Below are 23,566 nucleotides of genomic sequence, written 5' to 3'. Positions count from 1 at the left end.
TGGATGTAATGAATGGCACCCAGGCAGCGGTGGAGTCGGGTAGCACATGATTTTCCTTTCCCCCATTATAGTCAAGGAAGCAATGATTGGATTTAAAATATCCCACAAATTGATGTGCAAAGTTCTCAGTGGCTGGAATCATTTGGCCCTTTGATGCCTTTTCCGCTTCCCATATACAGGTGGTGAGGAAGGCTTGAAAAGACTTGTGGTGCTGCCATCATGAAAATGTGCAGCCCAAATGATTTACTGTCTTACCCGCCGCCCCTGTGAATAAAGGGTGATGGAGACAAAGTATGGATATAGGGAAAAAGAGGAATATAGTGACAAATGGGAAAAGATGACTTGAGAATTGAGGAGATATGTAAATGGTTGGGAGATATGGAGTGGAGCAGTTTGGAGAGAATACAAATATATTTAATGATTCACTAAATTGATAAGAAATACCTGTTAGTAATTAAAAAGCCATACAATTACTCTAATACGACAGTGCAGTGATATCTCATTTTCTTGTGCCTATTTATAATTATGAAACTTTACAGAAATGTGTTTGTTATATTTGATCATTCATATACAGGATAATGTATACACAATTAAGCAACTAACCAAACATAAGAATTCAGGTTTATGGGATTAATGCTTTACTGGCTTTTCACTCGTGCTTTCGGTACTACTTTGGGTTTTCTTAACAGTTGAAATGAAGACGTCAACTTGATTAGCACTTTTCAACCATAGAAATAGCAATTTGACTTCTTTAAGTCAGTAGAGATAAGCGAAACTGTCAAAATCCATTTCATGGAATTTCCCGACATTTCCATTCAAAATCCATTCCGCAGCGTAAAATCTGTCAGCGGATTGTTCCAGTTTCAATCCATGCGGATTAATCAAAATCTGCCATTGGATACAATCTACTGGTGGATTTTAAGAATACAATCCGTAATACAGCAAAATTGGATTCGTTAAAACCACCAGCGGATTGCGGAATCCGCGGATTTGATTATCGGTGATATAAAAAAATCCAAAAAAGACGAATCGCCCTTTTTGAGATTACTTCGTGGAGATCCGTGGACCAAAGAACCCTGCGATCTAAGGTGGATTGAAATCCGCCCCAAAATTCGCACCATGTCTAGAAGTCAGGACTCTAAAGAAGACATTATCTTGTGCCGCCAAATATCGTACTTTACCTCTTTCTTTAGTTCTTCTTCATCGTCTAAAGTAAGGGCAGCCAACTGTCTTGCTCTCTGCTCCATCAAGTTTACATATCTGATTGGATTAGATAAAGCTTCTATCACATCTACGAAAGGAAAAGAAAAACAGGTCATTAAAAGCGCTGCAAGAAGAACCCATATATAAACGATACCTAAGAAGTGTCAATTCCAATTTATTAGTACAACACTGAATATTAATCATAATGATATGTAGATCTGTTTGAACAGAACCATTATTCCACTAATAACTGCCAGTAAAAAAGTTTTGCAGCAGTGCACAACCTAAATACCACTTTTTCCCTGTCTTCTACATCAGTTGGAGCACGCTAATACATCCACGTGGACTGTGAATGGAGTGAGTACTCCTATTTTATATCACAGAACTGTGTATCCTGTGCATTGATTGTACTCATAGAGCCAGGAACCGGAGGTCGCATTTTATATATACTTGGACTCTCCAACACCAGTGACATACAGGGGAGAGAGAACGGGGGTTCTAACAGCCTCCACCTCCAAGCGCCTTTGGTGTCCCCTAATTCATTGTATTACATATACATGTCACTGTGAAAGCAGCATCACCACAGCCAGTATGCCATACTCAGTCTTCAGACACTCACCCCGTAGGAATTATTCCTTTTATGAATGGACATCAGGAAATCTTCACCAGTACTTCCATTGGTTATCCATTGTTATACAGTTGTCATTTTTCTAAAGTAACAGTCCAAAACTTCCTGCTTACCTTTTTTCTTGAAGCATCGCTGTGGAGTTTCTCCAAGATTTTTTAGTAACTGCCAGTGAAAGGTATTTCACCAGTAATAATAAAGCTAATTCATTTATTGATGTTTTTCAGAATTTCCAATAATAACAAATGTAATGCTCAGTGCTGGGAGAGGTGACATCTTGAAACAACATTACAGCAGCATATTGTACCTGCAAATGTATCAGGAACATAATCTTTCACAGCTATGCAAACGAAGATTGCCGGGAGTGTCAGAGGCAAATTTTTCTCATTTCGCAAACAAATGTAATGATAACCTGGGAAAGAAAAATACAATGTTTATATTTTGTACATACTGCAGAACTTGCAGATCATCTCAGGTTATGAATCAAGTTACAGATGTAACTAAAGGAATTCTTTAGACAAAATATTTTTTTTTACACATACTGTATAACAAAAATGTGTATTTTACATTTACAGTATACAGTATACAGTATGTGCCTTTTAAAAACATTGCGTTTCTTAATTTAACGCCCAAATACACACTGTGTTCAGAAAACAAGAGGCACTCTTTTATTTTTTGCCATATCTTGCCAGAAAATCACTCAATTTTCATGAACATTTGAGCAATTATAGGTCCGTCACCGTAGATTATTATATTTAAGAATTATTTGATAATCTAATAAATATTATTTGGAATTGGTGACTCATGATCTCACAAGTGCATAGTTACAAAATGGTGTTTAGCGAAGAAGAGAAGCACGTTATAAAGTGCTTGAGACAGAGTCTGAATTATGGTCCAAAATGCTTACATAAAATGTATCCTGATAAAGATGGTGGCGAGGAGGACTGAAAAAACTAATTCGTAAAACAACGTATCGTTCAGGGGTGGAAACAGCTAGATCAACATGTTATCGATTATGCAATCAGACAGTGGCGTTCTCGTCTTCAGGTGTATGTTACAGCAGGAGGACATTTTGAACACACTTCGTACAATAATTTGAACTCAAACTTTTTATTGTTTCAGATTATATTACAGCAGTTTAACACATTTACGAGCTACGAAGGAAGAACTCTTTATTTATCGTTTAATGAACATGACCCTACTGTAGTGTATCTGGTACTTGTTGATATAATACAGTGACATAAATTTAGTTAACATCAGCTAATTGTCTACGTTGTGCTTCTTATATACTGTAGTGTTAATCTACATAACAGACCTACAATTGTGCACATTTTTATTGGGATTGGGCATGAAATATATAAAATATGATGAAAAACTAAAGGGGTCCGATTTTCTCTGAACAGAGTATAACTGGCATTAGTTCATTTTGATTTTAGGAAGGACAGCACCTTCAATATTTTTCATTCTTTACATATACAGTGCATGGATATTTTTCCAATGGTTTAAAATACAGACTAAATATTTACCTCTACTTTCTAAGCCAAAGTAAAATCTTCATAACTCTCTAACTGTTATGAAGTGCTTGGATGGATAGTCACATAGATGGCGTTGAAAGCTAGAATGTAATGTGGAGACCCTTCCATGTGAAGCCTTGCATGAAGGAACCAAGTCATAATTGTGAAATGTTTGATTACATCTTTATGCAATGTCAATGAAAGATATTTATTTTTATTACATAAAAAATATATATATGTTACTTTCAGTGGTTCTCAAACCCCTCAGGGACCCACCAGCGACAGCAGATTTTAGGAATACTACTGCACTTCCACACAGGTGAATGCACCTAATTTGCAAGTGAGTTGAATGTGGAGTGGTTATAAACCAGGTCTGGCTAAGTGCGAGGTTTAGAACCACTGTGCCAGATATAACATACACATATATACAGTATACAGTATATTCACAACCGAAACAGGTCTTTGCAAAAGTAGCAATTTAAACTCATGTATCTCACTGAGCATAATATGAACCTACCTGGCCGAATGGCTGAAACAGGTAATATCCGGTGGCCTATGAATTTGCCTCCTTCTTCATATGCAGCTATTCTGAGACACGCTAGAGATGGTAAAACTACCTGCAAGCAACAAGCACAGAAACAGAGCTAAAATAGGGAAGACAAAAGTACTTTTGGAAATGCTGTCCCACCCATCCACAGTTCTCTTTTGACCACTGACAATTTATGATGTTACTAAATCTAGGTTTTTGCACATACATCTTTTTTAAGAGGTAAGGAAATCTCTAGATACGTAGACAATTGTGCAACTAATATTCACATGTGCATATCATGTGCATAAGGCAGCTGTTCTTCTATTCCTTAAAATGCCTTGCTCAAAAAGTAGTAGTTAAGTAGCTGCACTGCATAGTTAGCCCATAGAACTACAGTACATTGCTTTACTTGCTTGGGGTTTATAAACTGCTGTTTTATAAATGATCCCCTGTCATTGAACCATGATAGAACATCCTTTACCCCTGGTAACACAGATCACAGGGAAAAATTGATTCAATAATATCTCAAGTGACTGGTAGAGATGGGAGAACCAGTCCAAATCCGTTTCCCGGATTTTTCCGAATTTGCGATTCAAAATCTGTTCCGCCGTGTAAAATCAGCCATCGGACTGTTACGGTTTCAATCTGCTCAGATCAATCCACAACTGCCATTGGGTACAATCTGCTGGTGGATTTTAACAATCCATTTGCGGATTCCATAATCCGGTGACGGATTCTTAAAATCCATCAGTGGATTGGGGAATCCACAGATAGATTGTCAGTGATTAAAAAAAAAACTGCTAAAGGCGAATCACCATTTTTGAGACTGATCTGCTGAAATCTGTGGAGCAAAGGAACCGACCGATCCGGGGCGGCTCCAAATCTGCCAAAGAAAATTCGCCCATCTCTACTGACTGGAATAAAATAAACTGTTATTAAAATCCTATTTACCTCATTTAATGTGAAAGATTTTATGACCCTAGAAAAATGATTCATGGGTAAGAGAAGTGATATATAATCAAAATAGTGTAACCTTTTTAAATACTATGGGTTCTTCTTCCCACACAGGATTAACAGCATTGCCTTGGGAAGTCTTTGTTCTGAAAGCTTTTCGCCTTGTGTCCACAGGTAGTCCAAACATGTCCACTTCTACATACGTGCCGACTTTCTTATCTGAGAGGAATTGGCCTGAGATGATCTGAAAGAGAAAAGAATACATTTAGAAACTTGACAAAAATCTACATTTGCAACACTATGATACTGTAACTGCGCAAGTGCAACCGAGCTTTTTTTTAACTGTGGTGAGCCATTCAAGCACTGTGGGGGTTATATATTCATTGTGGAAAACTCTTGAATTGATCCAAAAACAAATTGTGTCATTTTGACTCTGCAACACTTTTTAGTATGGCGGTACTTTGCACCATATGAACCACTCAGCATCTTGGGGAGTGGAATAGGAGAAGATAGTCAGTGTAATAATACTGTTGCGGCCGAGTTTATTCTTACCTTTGCCCGGTCTCGGCCGCAACAGAAACCGGGCGCGCGCCGAGGTGTCCCGGGCGCGCGCCGGAGCCTCGGATGATCGGTCCTCCGATCAGGGCTTCCCCCTCCCCTCTCCGGGTCCGCCGGGTTCCAAGGAGCCCCCCACCGCCATCCCCCACATCGCGGGACACCAGGGCTCTCTCGGGGAGCCCTGGGCATGCGCGCCATGCGCGCACGCTCCCGATGAAGTGTGGCCGCGCATTGATGACGCGCGGCACGCCGAGGGAAATAAACGAGCAAGCCGGGACACCTCCCGGCTTGCGGCACTTGCCAGGTGAGAATAAAGTGTGCCGCCTCTGTATAGTGATATTTATTCTACTTGCCCCAATAACTAGTGCAGTTTTCCTTTCTCTTTGCATCACATATATCCGGCCATGTCTGAGGTGGCATTAACCTCTGCTCTTAAGGGATCTGCTAAAGAAGCTGTTCAAAAATGAGTACAGAGTTCCACAAGTCTGTAACTAAAAATGTTCCAAACATATACTGTACCATACAGTATGTGCACATATCATTTCTCACATGCTGACTGGTCACAATGTACAGTATATTGTAGAAAACGGAACTTCTACTTCTTTACCCATGGAGACTGTGAAGGCAGATACAATAGATATCTTCAAAAAAAGGTTGGATATCTTTTTTTTTTTAGCAAAGAAAGCTATACAGGGATATACCAAATAAGTAAACATGGGAAGGATGTTGATCCAGGGAATATTCTGATTGCCAATATTTGGAGTCAGGAAGGAATTTATTTACCCCTTATGAGATATCATTAGATGATAAATATCTGTCGTCTAAATTTAACATAAGTTGAACTTGATGAACATATGTCTTTCTTCAACCTCATCTACTATGTAACTATGTACCTATGTAACTATGTATCTATGTACCTACAGTATGTACCTATGTAACTATGTTCTTTAGTAAAGGTTCCTAGGCGCGGTGTCAGGAAAAAACAAAAGAAAGCAAAAACATAGTGTAGTTTGTTTACAATTGTAAACCACCACGTGGTACTGTAAGTACAGTATTGCACTTATATCAAGTCTTTTCCCATGTTACTATGTAACTATAATATTATGTATTTACAGACGTTGTGATTGCTACTGTAATTATGAGCTTTAAAAGGACAAATCCTATTCTTTAAAAACTGTTTCCAGTAGGGACTGGTATGCTCTTCAAAATGTTGACTGATTTTGTAAAAATTAGTTTACTTAATTGGTTGCAGCAAATTTAAAAGAACTTGGTTAGTATAAAAATAAATATAATGTGTGCATTGGAGTTGTGCTTCTATCTATAACCAACACTTGTATAAATGTGTGGTGTATGCTTGTTCTTAAGTTCACACTATAGGAAATTGTTCCACAGTGAATCTAAACAGATACAATTATACCTTAACAGAAATTGTGTTTGCGACTATTCCATCTACAGTTGTTTCAGTAAATGGGTCAAAATGTTTGTCTGGCCTTCTCATAAACTCTGGCTTTAGTCTGTATCCACATTTGCCGTTGTTTTCATACATTCCCATATTCAGTTGCATAGCCAAATCTGTAAACAAAGAAACAATACATTCTATGAAATTTACATAATTGGATGTGTTAATAGAAAAACACATGAGTAAATAGCATTGGCAGTAAATTGTCATTAAAAAGATAGTTAAATTAATGAAATACAAATGCAATTGTACTAACAGCTTAAAGGAGTAATTCAAGTGGTTTTTTTGTGGGTTTTTTTTGTGGTTTCTTTTAATACAGATTTGAAATAGGGGATCTCTGGGGCTGAACCCCATTAATTTCAGCCGCGGGTATCACCTGCTTCCAGAGATACTTACCTGCGCAGGGGGTGCTGGTATCTCCTGCAGTTTCCTGCAGTTTAAAGCCCACGGTCACATGAGCCAATAGGAAACGTCCTATTGGCCCGCGGGGTCCGAGAGCTTTGAAAAGCACCCACTACATTGCATTGTATACTGCAGGTGTGCCCAACTCCAGTCCCCAAAGGCCACCAACAGGTCAGGTTTTAAGGATATAACTGCTATAGCCCAGGTGGCTCAGTCAACCTGTGCTGAAGCAGGGATATCCTTAAAACCTGACCATTTGTTGGCCCTTGAGGACTGGTGTTGGCCACCCATGGGATACTGGATGACAGCTGCCAGCAGTGAATGCAGGAAAACATTGCAGCTGTTCATAGACCATAGAGGAGTGGGGTTGATAGCGCTATGTGGGTAGGGTGGAGTCCTGCCTGCCGCACAATGTTCGCATGTACTGTATTCGCAGTATTACCTACAGGAGCAGTCATTTGAATCCATCCTTTAGACTTTGTTTTTCAAGGCTCAGCATTCCAGGAACACAACATAGCACAATGAAACTGAGGATTATTAGTTTGATAGGGTACAACAAAATATTTTTGACTCAAACACTGCGCGATCCTACTTTCAATTATGGATCAACGTTAAAAATCGTAGCTAGGGTGCTTTTATTTTATTAAAACTCAGGTATTATCACTACGTAGCATTACTGGTCAATAATCCAGTAAAAGGCAGGTAGATAAAATGGGACAAGTTCAGTCGTCATGGACATATTACTTAAATATTGAGATATGACTCAAGGCTTCTTACTTGGGAGTTAAAAGCTTTTTTTTCCCACTTAGCAGTATTTTTGTTCATGTGATGAAGTGAAATCACTCACCCATGTAACATCTTCTTTACCATTTAACAGGTTTTGTTTTTAATTATTCACGAACAAGCTTTCCAAATCTAGGTCAAGAAGCATAACACACACACACACACGCACACACGCACACGCGCACGCGCACGAGCACACGCGCACACACACACACACACACACACACCAAAGAATATATGACGTACAGTACAAAGCTTTTGTTTGAGGCTATTCAGAGGAGGTTCAAACCTGCTCTACATTGTAGCTAAGATAAATAAATCTACAGGAGTTGCAACATAGAAGATATTTGGGCCTTTAAGAGTTGTAAAGCAATTATCATAACATATACTACAGTGGACTTTCAATATATATATACTGTATAAGATACTGTCCAGCATGGTTTAGATCAATAAATGACCCTTAAATATAACCCATTGTGGCCCATTCAAACCAATGAGCTGAAATGTGTCTTCCAACACAAAGGGGTTTTATGGAGTTACACCACTTTTAAAATATGGCCTTTTATAGTTTATTTACTTAATCAGGACCATAAGGTGTATTCCAGCAATGTAGCCGTCTTATGCAATAACACTTCTTAATGAACATGGCCCCAAATCTTTATCATATGAATATTTGTGTTTCAATGAGACATACAAAGTATAAATAATGTTACCCACTATATCAAAAGTAAAAATAAATAACAAAAACATATTATTTGCCCTGCAATTATTGTTCTTCTTTCCCATGGCCTTATACTCATTTAGTGATAGGAAAAATATAGACAGTTCTTACCTATTGTTTGGAAGTTAAGAGCTACCATTTGACAACCAGCATTCCAAAAGACCTGAGGCATATAGTTTGATGAATCTACACGTGTTCCTTTTGGATAAATTCGACTTAGTTGCATTTTATTATATCTATAAGAAACTGGTTAAGAGAATCTCATATTTTATTTTGAGTAACTAATAGGAAATGTGTATCTCAAACAGACTTTCACCAATGGCTTATAATGAATATCGCAAAAGTACAACAAATGTGATTTGCGTTCAGGAGAGAAAACAACATTACTGACTTTTCTAACCATTTATACCAAAGCTTGTATTACAGAAAAACATAATTTACTCTCAGCCAATTTTTTTTTTAATTTGAAGACTGGGATCGATAAAGCAGTATATATTTAGGCAGTTTGAGGACAAGAGATAAAATACAAGTAATATAGTACCAGAGTACAGTTGGATGAATGTCAAAATTAACTTTTTTTTTACATTTTTTAGAAACTATTTGAAGGAATTTTTAGGATAAAAATTTAGCGCAAAATCAACCAATTTTGCAGTGCAAACTATAAACACTGTTTTTTTCGCAGCAAAAACACAGCCTTGATTTTTTTTCCTATTTCTTTGTTTATTTATTTATTTTTCTAATCATTGATAATTTATACATTTTTAAATATTGTTTAAAATAAAAAAAAACTTGCCAATGTTCACATTTGCCTCAAAAACGCAACTTTAGCGCCAGCTATTTCTTTAATTAAAGTGATTTTGCTACTATTGCATGAGCAAAGAGTTTTTGAGGCATATTTGCATTTCGGTCAATTCTTTTGCCAATCTCTACTGGGTGTTTCTTTGTATTGAAGGAAGGGTTCTCAATAATGATAATTTAGTTAGATTTAACATTAAAACACCTTCTAAGAGACCAGAAATAGGATTGACTATGATTTTGAACCTCTTGAGTGCTCAGTAGAAATACAGTGAACATCATAAAGGGCGCCCTCGACAGGTAAATATCACACTTGATTGACAAAGACCTCCACACTCAGTGGCCTCTAAGTAACGCAACTTGTAATTAATTTCCTCAAAAATTAAAGCAGTCAAATAGTTGCTGTTAGCATGGTTACATTTCCTTTGACAACCCAATTAGACTGGCCATTTGTTTGCAATGTGTTGTTTTCTGGATAGCTATGTGGGCACCTTTCAAGATGGACACATAAAATGTTTTCAATGTACAAAGGGCCAAAAAAATGTATTACATTTACCAGAGATAAATATATATATATATATAAAGAGTCTGGAGAAGATCGCTTTGTTGGCCGAAACTTTGGGCTCCTGTGTGTTATGGGTCAATAAACACCCTCTATTTTGCATTTATTTTGTCTGGTGCAGATAGTTAGACCATTCTGGTCTTTTCTTTAATTGGATATATATATAGTTAACTACTACTGTATATAAAACTTACATCAATCTAATATTAAGATGAGCTACAAAAACAACTCCTAATAGTAGGTGAAAGTATCAGAGATCAGCCTTTTCTTCCGTTTAGTAACAATGCACCAATCAGGAAATAACTTTACGTTCACATCTGAAATCAAGGATACTCTACAAATTCCACCGGAGATTTTGTAAGTTGCTCGAGACCTTTCGTTTCCACAAAGGAAGACATTTCAAAGCTCTTGTTGCGTTCTGCAATAGACAAAAAAAAGAATAGTAGGCATTACGAATGGCTGTACATTGATAAATACAAGCGTTATCATTAAAACTGTTATATTACACCCTTATCCTAAAGTTATATGAAAGGATTAGTTAAGATAAGGCAGAAAATATTGACTCAGATTTAACTTGGGTGTAACACAAATATGAAAATGATTAATTAATCCAAGAATTATTTTAATGCCAAGTCAGATCATACTTGTGTAAAGCACACATAGGGCCCAGTCATTGATAGTGCTAGTCGGGAGATGTACAGTAGCACGCAAATTACCTTTGACGTCAATGGGAGTTTCCATGCAAAAGTGCAAACCAGGACTATCCGCATATTGAACACCGTATATGCTAATAATGGGTGATAATCCTAGTCTTCCAATTTATTGTTAAATTATCCAGAAGTTTTACAACTTTGGAGACATGTTAATGCACATGTACTACTTCCTTTTAGGTCTCTCTCTCTGTCTCTGTCTCTCTCACTCTCTCTCTCTCTCTGATCTTTCTTAGAACTGCAACTTCTGCAGCATTCTTTTCTCAGTCAGATACTGTATGAACCAATAGGCACCTTTTGTAAAGAGCGACCTATGGGCTTTTACTGTTCATTGTCAAACAAAATCTAAGAGGAATTCCAAAATGTTAATATGGGGAAGTACAGCTCAACCCCGTTATAACGCGTTCTGTTACAACGCGAATCCGCTCATAATGCGATGCAAGCGTGGCTCCCAATTTCCGTATTTATGAATACTTTACAACACGATTATTGGTATCTTAAATACTTTATTGTACAATGCATACAATTGTACATTATTTCCAACGCGATCCGCTTATAGTGCGATGTGATTCTTTGGACCCCAAGCACAGCGTTGTAAGGGGGTTGAGCTGTATTTAGAAGATCACATTGGGGTCCCTAAAGATATATCACATCATATACATACTGAAAAAGAATTGTTTCTATTTAAAAAAAGAAAACAACACTAGAGTTATATGATGAAGTATGTGATCATAATGCTATAAGTGCAATTTGTTCATTTGTTTATGGGACGGCCCCTTTAAAGCTGCAATTCCACTTAATTCCAATTTAAAGGGCCTGTACCTACAAAACCCCAGGTGTTATTTTTAATTTGTTTTAAATAAATCAGTTGTGTAGTATTAGATAAAATTTACTGCATCTAAAAAAAAAGCCACTCTTTATGCTCTTTATAATGAGTTTCAATGTATTAAGCTGCTTTGGGTTGCTATAGCTGCCATTTAGAAAAGCACAGCACTTTGGGGGCGATCCACAGAGACCCGTCACTTTTGCACTAATAACGATCATTATCGAGATCGAGAACGGACGTTATTTTTCTTGAGTTTAACGGGTATCCTCAAAGCTAATTAGATGCAAAATGGCGTCCGTTAATAAAAGTAGCAGCGCTAGTACAGGGGATTTTTGTGGAGCAGAGACGCGTTCTCCAATACACTGCACATGCGCATTGGCAAAGCTGTAACGTGCGTTACGGATGCATTTCTCATGTGCGTTACAGATTAATACAACTACCTCTAATTCTGCCAAACCAGCAAGTCTCCAGAAAAATAAAGAATTTATTAAGTTCTCTTTAGTAGTAAGATTTAGACACATTTTCTGCTTGTATTGAATATCGAAATCCGCATCCACTTTCAAAGGAACTTGAAAACTAAACAGAAGGCATGTGCAGGCCTGTAGCCAGAATTTAAATATCTGCTATTTAAACTATTAGATGAACTTATTTCATTTATGTTAAGGTACAATTAAAATAAACGAAGAATCTCCATCCTTCATTTATTTTAACTGTACATTAAAATAAATGAAATAGTAATGTACAGTATAGATATACATAATTGTACACCCATACAGTCATTATTGCATTATATACCCTATTACTTCACACAAAGATATCGCATTAATCACTAAAAAAAATAATATAGTTTATGATGTGATTCAGACATTTATATGATCCCTAATATATATATCTTTGTATGACACATGTAACTGTTTGTAATGAAAGGGTTGTGTCCTATACTCAGTACATTGGTTTTAGGCTTTTCTCAGAAACAACAAAATGATAATCAGGGTCTGGATGTAATAGCAGCTTTTGGTATGACTTAAATATTGCTGCGTTACTTCAATGCACTAACATGAACATAGGGAGAAGGAGCGGTTCAGTGAGTATTCAATTCCCGGTGTCGGCTCCTTGTGACCTTGGGCAGGTCACTTTATCTCCCTGTGCCTCAGGCACCAAAAACATAGATTGTAAGCTCCACCTGTGCCTGCTAAATGTCTCCGTAAAGCGCTACGTATAACTTGCAGCGCTATACAAAAACATGCTATTATTATTATAATATTTATATGAACAGTCTGAGGATTTCCATTGTTAGGTACACTGCTCGTTATCATATATAGCGCCCTTGCTAATTTACCCCATTGAGTTATGGGCCCTAGGGCATTATAGGAGTTAATTTCCCCTAGGCCTTAGTTGTTGCACTTTGTGTATCTAAAATGTTTCTAGTTAAAGATTAGTATCTGGCACTGTTTTAGTTCAATATATAATAAATGGATAGATCTTGGCTCTTACGAAGAACCTACTTACAAGAAGTAGGATATAATACAGCAATAACAGAAGACCGTCTGACAGCTTTGTCCAGCTGTCAGACGGTCTTCTGCTATTGCTGTATTATATCTTACTTCTTGTAAGTAGGTTCTTCGTAAGAGCCAAGATTTATCAATTTATTATATATTGAACTAAAGCTGTATTGCACTACATACTTCTCTTTTATTTTTTGGGGTGTTCCGGACATATGCTCCCTCCTATCCCTGGATGCATCTACTTCTTAGAGGGAATCTGTACGATTCCATCTGGAGGTTGAGATTTTTGTTTTAATTCACCTTACACTAATTAATAATTCATTGACCACAATCACATATTTATCACTTGCATTTTGTGTTTAAAGCGCCTTTCTAAATCACTTGGGTTCACTGCTTTAGTTCAGACAGATGTCAGAAGGTCATCTGATTAAAATGTTTAGCCCACCCTTTAGTCTGCCCAGCAACAGGGGTGGGTACCTAGGTTATATATGGCAGGGTTCAGCCCTTCCTTACTGTCTTGCATTCCCAGGAGGTGCCAGAAGAAGGGGATTCCCAGGCTCTCCTAACCTGTAAGGAGGACAACTTTGTTATTTTTAGTACTAGGACAAGTTTCCCAGTGTTAGGGGAGCCCATGGAGGCAGGGATTCAAGAAATCACTCTACAGAAGAAAGTGTTCCCTATCGCAGAGCTTAAGGAAAAATGGTCTGCCAGGATTTTCGGGGGAATGATTGTGTTTCCTATTTGAAATAAAACCACACATGTTGATAACATTTACAAATGAAAAACCCTACCCATGTATATGTTAAATGATTGCTAATGTATGTTATTTGTTTTGTAACTTACTTGTAGACATCTCAAAACTCTCAAACTTCACCGGCTGAATGTAGTTTACCAGATTAGACATTTCTTCTGTGGCACTTGCTTCATTTCCAGCTGTGCCCTATAATTATAAATAATGTATTGTGTTTATATAAATATATACAGACATTTATTGAATAAATATTTTGTCCTACGTTAAAAATCTTCTGTACGCTTTTTGATACACAGTAGAAGGATTGCAACACAAGAAAATAGTGTGTTTACTGCTCTTTCTGATGATGTCAGATATTGCTGGGACATCTGGTCCTGTGTTACATGGCTGGTAAGAGCATGCTACCACCTGTTAACCTCTTCCCAATGACATCATGTGCTTTAAGTAAAGTCACATTATTTGGGGGGGGGGGGGATTTTGTATGGTTGTGCATCTGTCCTTTGGATTACCACAGTGGATTAATTCCAAGGGGTTATTGGCCTTGAAGGAAACGGAAGCTTGCAACATGGATGGGGTAAGATGTTTTATTTGATCATTAACTACCTTTGGTGCCAATGTGGCTACTTAGGCTCTCCTTGAAAGGGCCAGTTAGATCACTAAAGGAATTAATAACCACATTATATATTGAAATGTATATTTTTATATTGTTTGTTATGGTATATTTTTTGTTTGTACCATGCCATAAAGCCCTATTAGCCATCAAGGGATCAATTCGCCAGACAGAAACGCAGAGTTTATAAAATTAATTTATTGCAAAAAGAAATATCCACAACTATTTACAGTAAATCAACCCGCACACTTACAACTGGGAAACTTGGGTAACTCTATAAATTTGGGTGCAGGGACCACCCTAAAGAGATTTCCCTGTTTTTTCATCCTACAGGATCCGCTGCGGCTGCTCCCAGTTACTCACAGCTTCTTTCCAGCTGCCTCTTCTAAGTAACTAAGAACTCACAGCTAAAGATGAGCTTATCTGATCTAGCTACGAGGTCTCCAATCCCCCAGATGTTTGCAGTATGACCCAGCCCCTGATTGGTGGGTAGAAATACAACAACGAACACATTTACATGCAAAGAGTTACTTGGAAAGATCACAGACCATTTGTCAACACTCCAGCTGAACATTAACCTCTGTTTCCTGAAATGCTTCAACCAGGCTTACAATACAGATATATATTCAAACATATTACCAATGTAATAGTGACAGGTTAGGTAATGGCAGGCTTGACCTTTATTAAAAGCAGTCACATTTACCTCTACCGTCACAAGGGCATTAAGCACATTTTTATAGATGGGGTTATTAGTACCTTGGGGTGCAGAGGTAGTTTTTCTAGGGGGAGGTGGGTAGTTGTAAACCCATATTTGCCCATATTTGTCATAGTTAGTAAGACATTGCAAGCAAGGGGGCAGGTAATTGTAATAGACAAACCCCTATGTAGAACTTGGTGGCCATATAGCGATGGATTGTCCATGACCAGCTGGCCACTTTGGCTACTAAGTAGTTAATACATATATAGCCCCCCCCCACCTCATTAGAAACCCTGCTAGTTCCCTTTCTCTTACACTCTGCCCTCTCCCCCTCACACCCCTTTCTCTCTCACCTTCTCCCGCTCACTCACCTACTCTCTCTTTCTCTGCTCCCTCCTCTCCCAGCCCTCTCTTCCCTCTATCAGTTACCCCCCTCACACATCCCTCTCTCAGTCAACCCCTCCCACCTTTCGCACTGAATCCCTCACCACCCTCTCTCTCACCCCTCTTTTTCACTCACCCCTCCCCCTCATTTCCTCACTCACACCCCTTAATCTCTCCCCTATGCCTCCTAGCCCCTTTCACTAAGCCCCCTCTCTCTCACTCAGCCCCCTCTCTCTCTTACCCCCCTCTCTCAGATCTCTCTCACCAACTCCCTCTCTTGCTCTCTTTTAACCCTCTACCTCACTCACTCCCCCATTCTGTCAGCTCTCTTACCAATTCCCCTCTCTCACTTACCCCCCCCTCTTTCCCTCACCCACCCTCTCTCTCTCACCCCTCTCACCCACTCCCCCTCTCTCTCACCCCTCTCACTCACTCACGCCTCTCTCTCCCCCCATTGGTGGCTTTGGTTCCCAGAGCGTCAGGAAGGAAAGCAAAACACTGCTGATCCTTTTACCATCTATTCTTACTATTCTCTCCCTCTCCCCTTCAAGTCCTATTTCAGGGTCTGGGAGGTTGTAATGGCCGCTGTGCCAAGGGTACTGCACCCTACGCTGGGTGGGAGGGCCTTCTCGTGTGCAGCTTCAAAGGTCTGGAACTCCCTACTACCAGAGCTCAGGTGTATATTTACTTTACCACTGTTTCAGGTTCGGTGTAAGGCCTGGGACATAGAGGGTTCAGCCGCGCTGAGCCGCGCTCCTGCTCTGCCTCGTCTGCTGAAAATTGAGCTTTTTCCTGTCCTTGCAGGCGAGGCAGTGAGCGCGCTCTGGGGGCGGGGCGGAGGCGGAGCAGAGGCATGTCAGGAGGCGGAGTGGGAGGCAGGGCTAGTCCCTCGCTCCCATTGGATGTGAGCGGTCACGTGACCGCTCACATCGCTTCCCCGAGCAGCAAATTTGAAACTTGCTTGTCTCGCCAAAGTTTCTGAGCCTCCGCATGCATCAGCACGCATGCGGAGGGGGAAACTATAGCCGCGCTGATGACAGATGCAGGGGGTTAGTGCATCTGCTCAGCGCGGCTCAGCCCGCCTCAGCGAGCTTGGACTTACTATGTCCCAGGCCTAAAACTTCCATCTTCCTTCTGGCTTTTCCTGTCTAACAAAATTAATTGTATATCATTTTAATTTGTTCTTTATCTGTAAAGTATTGCTATGCCCCTTTAAGTGGAGACGTGGTTTAACTAAAAAAATAAATAAATAAATGATTATGATGTAACATCATGTTATTTGAAAATAATGAGCATTATCCGTAAATAAACATGACATTAAGCCTATGCTAATTAGCTCTGGTACAGCCATTATTTTTTCATATAATTAGCTTAGGGAATAAGACGTTATAACATAATAAAATAATGCCCGTTCCTGTTTTAGGTAATGTCACATTATTTGCCCTGATTTAACAGCGCTTTGTGAATCTAGATGTGAGGGAGAGCAAAGAAGATGTTTAAAAAGAGGAACATAATAAATCTTTGGCTACTGAGACAACTGACTTTATTATCAAGGTCAAAAATGTACATTTAAATTGACTTTATGTATCATTGTTAACTCATTTATTCCTAACATTTCTACCAATTCATGTCCCAGTGCAGTAATGTATTCATGGCTGCATAGAAGCCAATTTGCTTTTCTATGAATCTCCTCTGCCAGAAAAGTAGTTCTGTAGCTACCATTCAAAATGGGTATTCTGTATTGTGAAATAAAAACAATTAGTGAGAAATAATAATCGTTAAATTGCTTGGCGGATGATTAAAAAAAAACCCCACCACTTAATGGAACACAAAGTAGTTAATAGTGGCTCACAATACAGTACATTGCAAGTAAGTTCAATTAGTGGTTAAACAAAGTAAACAATTCTGCATCACATGACCTAGTGACACAAAATGATATACTGTGATGTGTTAGCTGAAGAGATACTGACACGTAGGGCAGTTATTTTTATGTCAGTGAATCAGTGAGGCACTCAAGTTGCCGGATTCATTCATTAATTTCAGAAATTAAACAGATACGTGTATCAAACTGGAGACATTAGTCATTGAACATCAATGATACTGTATGAACTATTTGTGAGAATAATTTGAGGTTTAGTGGGTTTTTCGATAATTCTGGTCACAATAAATGACATATTGGCACATATTTAATAAGTAGTGTTACTCCATAAGACACCTTCATGCACCTTTCTATGTTTGAGAAGGGGATACCTTTACAGTGCACCTTTTCGGGGCTCGCCATTATTTGATCGCTGTGGTAGCGATAACATGATCACGCCCAGCAACCTGAAGATGTAAGCCCAGGGAGCGGTAAATGCGGCACTCTCTCCATAGAAAACAAGCAAACATACTGTAGCATGTCGTGTCAGGTACAGCACATGGGCACTGGCGTGCCGGGTACTGTGCTTATACCAGGTGCAGCATAACTGCAGCAAAACATTTAAGATTTAGAAAATAAACCTACATTTCATGAATAAAATAAAAGATGGCAGCAAATGAAAGTTTTTTGGTTTTGTACAATAGACACAGGAGGGTCGCCCAGAACTGAAACTCGTTTTTACTAGGTCTTGGGAACCTTTCTTCCCCTCCCTCCTGATTACCAAAATATCTACTTTTTTTATGTGCCAGTAAAGTAAAACTAAAATCAAAGATGGCCACTGGGGTCGTTCAATAGGAAGCTGTCATGTCAAGCACACATGCGGTTTCCTATTGGCCCGTGGGAGTGAGGCTTGGATGGCCACCATATTGATTCCTTAAAGGGACTGGAAACAACAGGACATAAGAGGGTAAGTATCGCAGGAACTGGGGTTTAGCAATGGGGGACACCCTGTATCCATTTCTGTAACGAAAAAAGTAAATGAATAAAAAGGTTGCGTCGGGGGTTTGCTACTTTAAAGTCTAATCACTCCCCCATAGTTATTTTAAAAAAAAAGTGTTACAGCTTTATTTGTTACTGTTCTTAACAATTACCAATTAACAATTAGCACCCTACGTACAACCCCTTTGTACTTGTTAATGATTATTATTGCATTTTTAATTTCCAATAAAGTTAGGTATTATTTTTTTAAGTAAACTATTTGATACAACTAATTATTCACAAAGAGGTGTAACAACTTTAAAAAAAAAAAAAAAAAAAAATATATATATATATATATATATATATATATATATAAAATTATAATCAAAGGAAATCAAATTCCATTTGACTTTGCTAATAATTATTATTGAACTTTTTACTTCAGGACACTTAAGTAAATAGAGCACAAAACAGTCACAATTATATGTATTAATTGAAAGAATGTAATGTGAAATCTCAGTCCCATACCCTACTTTTTAAAGAATGTAGATGGTAAAATGTTCTAATATTTATCTGCGTGAATAGGCAGTATTGTATGAAGTCCGTACAGTAGCCCTTGATGACTACCCTCTGTGTCCTAACACAAGACCTCAACAATCTTTAACTCTTTATAAGTGCAGTTCCTATTTGCCAGTAGATGGCAGCCACGTACTGTTAAATAAAGCATATTGAGATTTGTACCAGATATTCAAAAAAAAATTTCACCCACCATAACTTTTTAATCTCTGGTTATACCCCCGTACCAACTTCACATTGCAATGCCAGCAATCAACCTCACACTGATGAGACCCAAAAGGTCGAAACTGCTGTCTGTGAGTAGGTTCACTGACTATGCTCTTCTTGAACCAGGCTGTGCTGACATGTTCTGTAATACGGCAGGCATGAGGGCATAAGGGTCCATGTTAAAATGGACAAGAAGTAAAGAGTGACACTATACTCATTTCCATGTCATTACCCAGAATCCCTGGCTGCAGTGGAAGCGCTGTTTGCTAAGCGATAATGGGGAAAGACATGGTTGCAGACCTGTCTAAGACATGCAAATGCACCACAAGTGGTATCTTTATTTACTGTACACAGTACGGTGGAGAGTTTGCCACTTTTTGCACCCACCATATCTTTATTAATGTCTGGTTAAATACATAGAGGAATAAAGCAGGGCAGCTGTGATGGAAATAACATTTCAGTGTATACTATATAACTTTACAACTTTATTCTCATTCAAAACCTAGATCCTTTTGCCTGGCATGTATTTTTATTGGATGTTGTTAATGACCTTCCAAAACGACAAAATGATGTATCTTTTATTTTGCACCCGAGACTGTAAGACTGTTACAGTAAGTGGATGGAGAACAAAAACCCGGGCGCTACCTAGGAAGATGGTAGGTATAGTGAAAGGGGGATATAACAACCTTGGTAGTAGGCAAGGTGTCCCTCTGCTTCTTTTCCACCTGTGACTCAAAAAACCCCAATAAAGGATCTACCCAGGATCCTTCAACAAATGAGACAAGAAAAAAGGGGGGGATGGGGGAGCACTGGTGAAAATCTGATAAATAACCTAAAAAGGTTGTAAAATGCTCTATGTCAATCTCAAGGGTTTTGAGGGTGTAGAATAAATTTTAACACTCACACGGCCTTGTGCGAATGCTGTCGCATAAAGGTATCTTTTGGGCTCACTTTTCCTTCTTCTCTTTTTCTTCTTGCGTCTCCTTTCTGTCTTCTGGATACTTTCGCCGCCTTGCGTCTGTAATTTCTTTCTCCTACTTCTTTGATGTTCGTCACACCCTCGGAATAAAAATACACACAAAATGTATGAGCAAACTGTGATTTTATCAGGAAGATATCAGGATGTAGAGCAAGAATATAAATAAAACACTCACACGGGCATGTGTGCGTGCGCTCTAGGGGATGGTCTCTTAGTCTTTATGGGGCAGTCCCGCTTCTTAATGGGAAGTAAACGCTCTAAAAACAGAAGGTTAAAAGGCCACACCTCATTTTAAAGGCAGAAATAAAATAAAATGTTACTACTCACACGGCCAAGTGTGAGTGCACACTTGGAAATGGTATCTTTTAGTTCTCCTTCTAGGTCCCAGCTAGGAGAGGTCCACTGGTGCTAAACGTGGGTCCTCACCCCCCCCCCCCTAATAGGGTCAAAAAGGTCTGAGCCCGATAGATACAAGGCTAAAGTCTTTATTGAATGGACAGTACAACAACAGAACACAGCTAACTCAGTCCGTGAGTCACTCTGTGGAAAAGTAAAAAAGCCAGTCTTTGGGAAATCGAGCAGGGCTTGTGGTGCTGCAGCTGAACTGCCTCCGCGTCCGGATGTAGCGCTGCACGTCCGCGTGTCCTGCTCCCGACGGTGGCTTGATAGAACCAAAAATGTTGGGGTATTTTTAAAATACAGCACCACAAGCCCTGCTCGATTTCCCAAAGACTGGCTTTTTTACTTTTCCACAGAGTGACTCACGGACTGAGTTAGCTGTGTTCTGTTGTTGTACTGTCCATTCAATAAAGACTTTAGCCTTGTATTCATCGGGCTCAGACCTTTTTGACCCTATTAGGGGGGGGGGTGAGGACCCACGTTTAGCACCAGTGGACCTCTCCTAGCTGGGACCTAGAAGGAGAACTAAAAGATACCATTTCCAAGTGTGCACTCACACTTGGCCGTGTGAGTAGTAACATTTTATTTTATTTCTGCCTTTAAACTGAGGTGTGGCCTTTTAACCTTCTGTTTTTAGAGCGTTTACTTCCCATTAAGAAGCGGGACTGCCCCATAAAGACTAAGAGACCATCCCCTAGAGCGCACGCACACATGCCCGTGTGAGTGTTTTATTTATATTCTTGCTCTACATCCTGATATCTTCCTGATAAAATCACAGTTTGCTCATACATTTTGTGTGTATTTTTATTCCGAGGGTGTGACGAACATCAAAGAAGTAGGAGAAAGAAATTACAGACGCAAGGCGGCGAAAGTATCCAGAAGACAGAAAGGAGACGCAAGAAGAAAAAGAGAAGAAGGAAAAGTGAGCCCAAAAGATACCTTTATGCGACAGCATTCGCACAAGGCCGTGTGAGTGTTAAAATTTATTCTACACCCTCAAAACCCTTGAGATTGACATAGAGCATTTTACAACCTTTTTAGGTTATTTATCAGATTTTCACCAGTGCTCCCCCATCCCCCCCTTTTTTCTTGTTACAGTAAGTGACCTGCCACATGAATAATATCAATTACAACATACGGTATTCCCCTGACCAATGAAGAGAGTGGGAGGAGAATATATAGTGTATGCACTGCATGTAAATATGTCAATGGGAAAAGGAAACAAAATGATAAAGAAATGGGTATGGGGATTAGAATGCAAATATTAAAATGGGAAAAGAAACAAGACTACATTGGGCAAGAGAAAAGATATTAAAGACATCATGCACCAATGTCATCATTTAAAAGAACTGTAGACATCTTTTATCCTGGAGTGTCAATTTAAGTCACCTCAGGAAACAGTACAAATCTACCCACTGTCTCTCTTTTAAGTGGGTGTTTAACATGGCCGGAGCGTAGATAAGGACATACAGTATTTGTGCTGCTCCAGGAGAAGCAGGATTGGTGTACTTTTGTCCTTCTGGTGCTGAAGAGGCTAACTTCCAAAAACCTCTGAGTTTTAGGGGTTCTGAAGCATATAATAACATTACAATAATAAATGACAGATATAGCGAATTACAATGTGCACCAGGTAACACAATACATCTCGTAATAACTCAGCATATCACAGAGTCTCCACAGAATGTATATGGAAGTGTTCATGCAGGATTGAGAAGATATCCCACCACCTCTCACCAGAGGGAACAGTAAAGCCAGCTAAATCTGTGCTGCCTTTAATAAGTGAGACTCACTGAAAATCAGTGGGACATGACAGGTGTCACTGATTTCCAGTTTATTGTGTGTGATACTACCATTGTCTTAAATGACACCACAAACATCTCTCAGGGTTCAACCTGACATGGAAATGCAGAAAGTAGCACATGTTACAAAGCAATACTTCCTTTTCAGTACACAAGCAAAATACTGCATCGTCAGAATTTGACAGCTCGTCCACTTCAGTGCTTGAAGTAGCTACAACTTAATGTGCAGCACAGTTTTCTTCCTAAAGGCCTATGAATATTACTATGTATCCACAATTGTAGAATGAAAGATCTCAACGTTAGGCAACCTACAGTACTGTAATTGAACTGTAATATGGACTTTGAATATGTGATCATCACTTTCAACCAAAAATGTAAAATTGTAACTACTGCACTGTACATGAACACAATGAACAAAAATGGTCTTACTTCATCCATGGAAGATTTCTTACAGTCGTCATCGTCATCATCATCATCTTCCTCACTCTCTATCTCTGCTTCCCCTGGAAAATATGAACAACATTTTATGTAAACTATCTGTAATTCCCTCTATTTTAAGTACATTAAGAAAGATTCCATCTGATATCATATAACATTGCTTACTTGTTAAACAGAATGGTAGTTAGTATATTGCCCATAATCATAATCATCTTTTTGGCTTCTCGTAACTCATGAGTTCAAATACTAAAACAAATTATATGGTAATATACGTTAGAAGAACCATGATTTTAGCCACAAATCTCTTATACCGATGTTGTCAAACTTACTGTCCCAGGAGCCAAAGCATAAAAAGCAAAATGCCTTGGCACCAGGGATAGTAAAAGCCCTACTCCCTTCGAGGGGTCCACCTCTACCAATTGGGATCCCCCATGGAGAGATTTCCCATAACCAGGGGATGCCATGGTCAAGATTCCGCCGCTTCCCCCGGTAGCACAATTGCACATATGTACACTTCACTAGAGTTCACCTAGCTAACATACTGACAGACACAAATATCCTCAGATACATATTTTCCATCTGTGTATGGTACGAACAGTTACTTAAATATACTTTGAATGTAGAATTTACACACAAACACATTGCCACACTGGATTTATTATCCGCTCCACACAACACATATTTTATACAAAATGACCTATTGATTTTTTTTCCATGGACCTTCTCCTCATATCCATCCTGAAT

General features: G+C 38.9%; 1 protein-coding gene across 2 annotated transcripts in view; it reads right to left on the bottom strand.

The window, feature by feature from the left end:
* Positions 1 to 23,566, bottom strand: part of PLCB1 (phospholipase C beta 1) — an 810,170-nt gene that overhangs the window by 119,201 nt on the left and 667,403 nt on the right. For both annotated transcript variants that reach the window (XM_075596018.1, XM_075596020.1), the window contains exons 15-23: positions 22,814 to 22,887; positions 13,990 to 14,086; positions 10,439 to 10,523; positions 8,860 to 8,984; positions 6,801 to 6,955; positions 4,905 to 5,069; positions 3,860 to 3,959; positions 2,136 to 2,240; positions 1,182 to 1,291 (exon numbers count right to left, since the gene is read on the bottom strand). In XM_075596018.1, the coding sequence (XP_075452133.1) occupies positions 1,182 to 1,291; positions 2,136 to 2,240; positions 3,860 to 3,959; positions 4,905 to 5,069; positions 6,801 to 6,955; positions 8,860 to 8,984; positions 10,439 to 10,523; positions 13,990 to 14,086; positions 22,814 to 22,887 (1,016 nt within the window). The remainder of the gene's footprint in view (positions 1 to 1,181; positions 1,292 to 2,135; positions 2,241 to 3,859; positions 3,960 to 4,904; positions 5,070 to 6,800; positions 6,956 to 8,859; positions 8,985 to 10,438; positions 10,524 to 13,989; positions 14,087 to 22,813; positions 22,888 to 23,566) is intronic.

This window comes from Ascaphus truei, chromosome 4 (assembly GCF_040206685.1).
Source record: "Ascaphus truei isolate aAscTru1 chromosome 4, aAscTru1.hap1, whole genome shotgun sequence".
In the NCBI taxonomy this organism is placed as follows: Eukaryota; Metazoa; Chordata; class Amphibia; order Anura; family Ascaphidae; genus Ascaphus; species Ascaphus truei.
The sequence above is the reverse complement of the archived record's forward strand: the minus strand, read 5'-3'. Positions and strand labels throughout refer to the sequence as shown.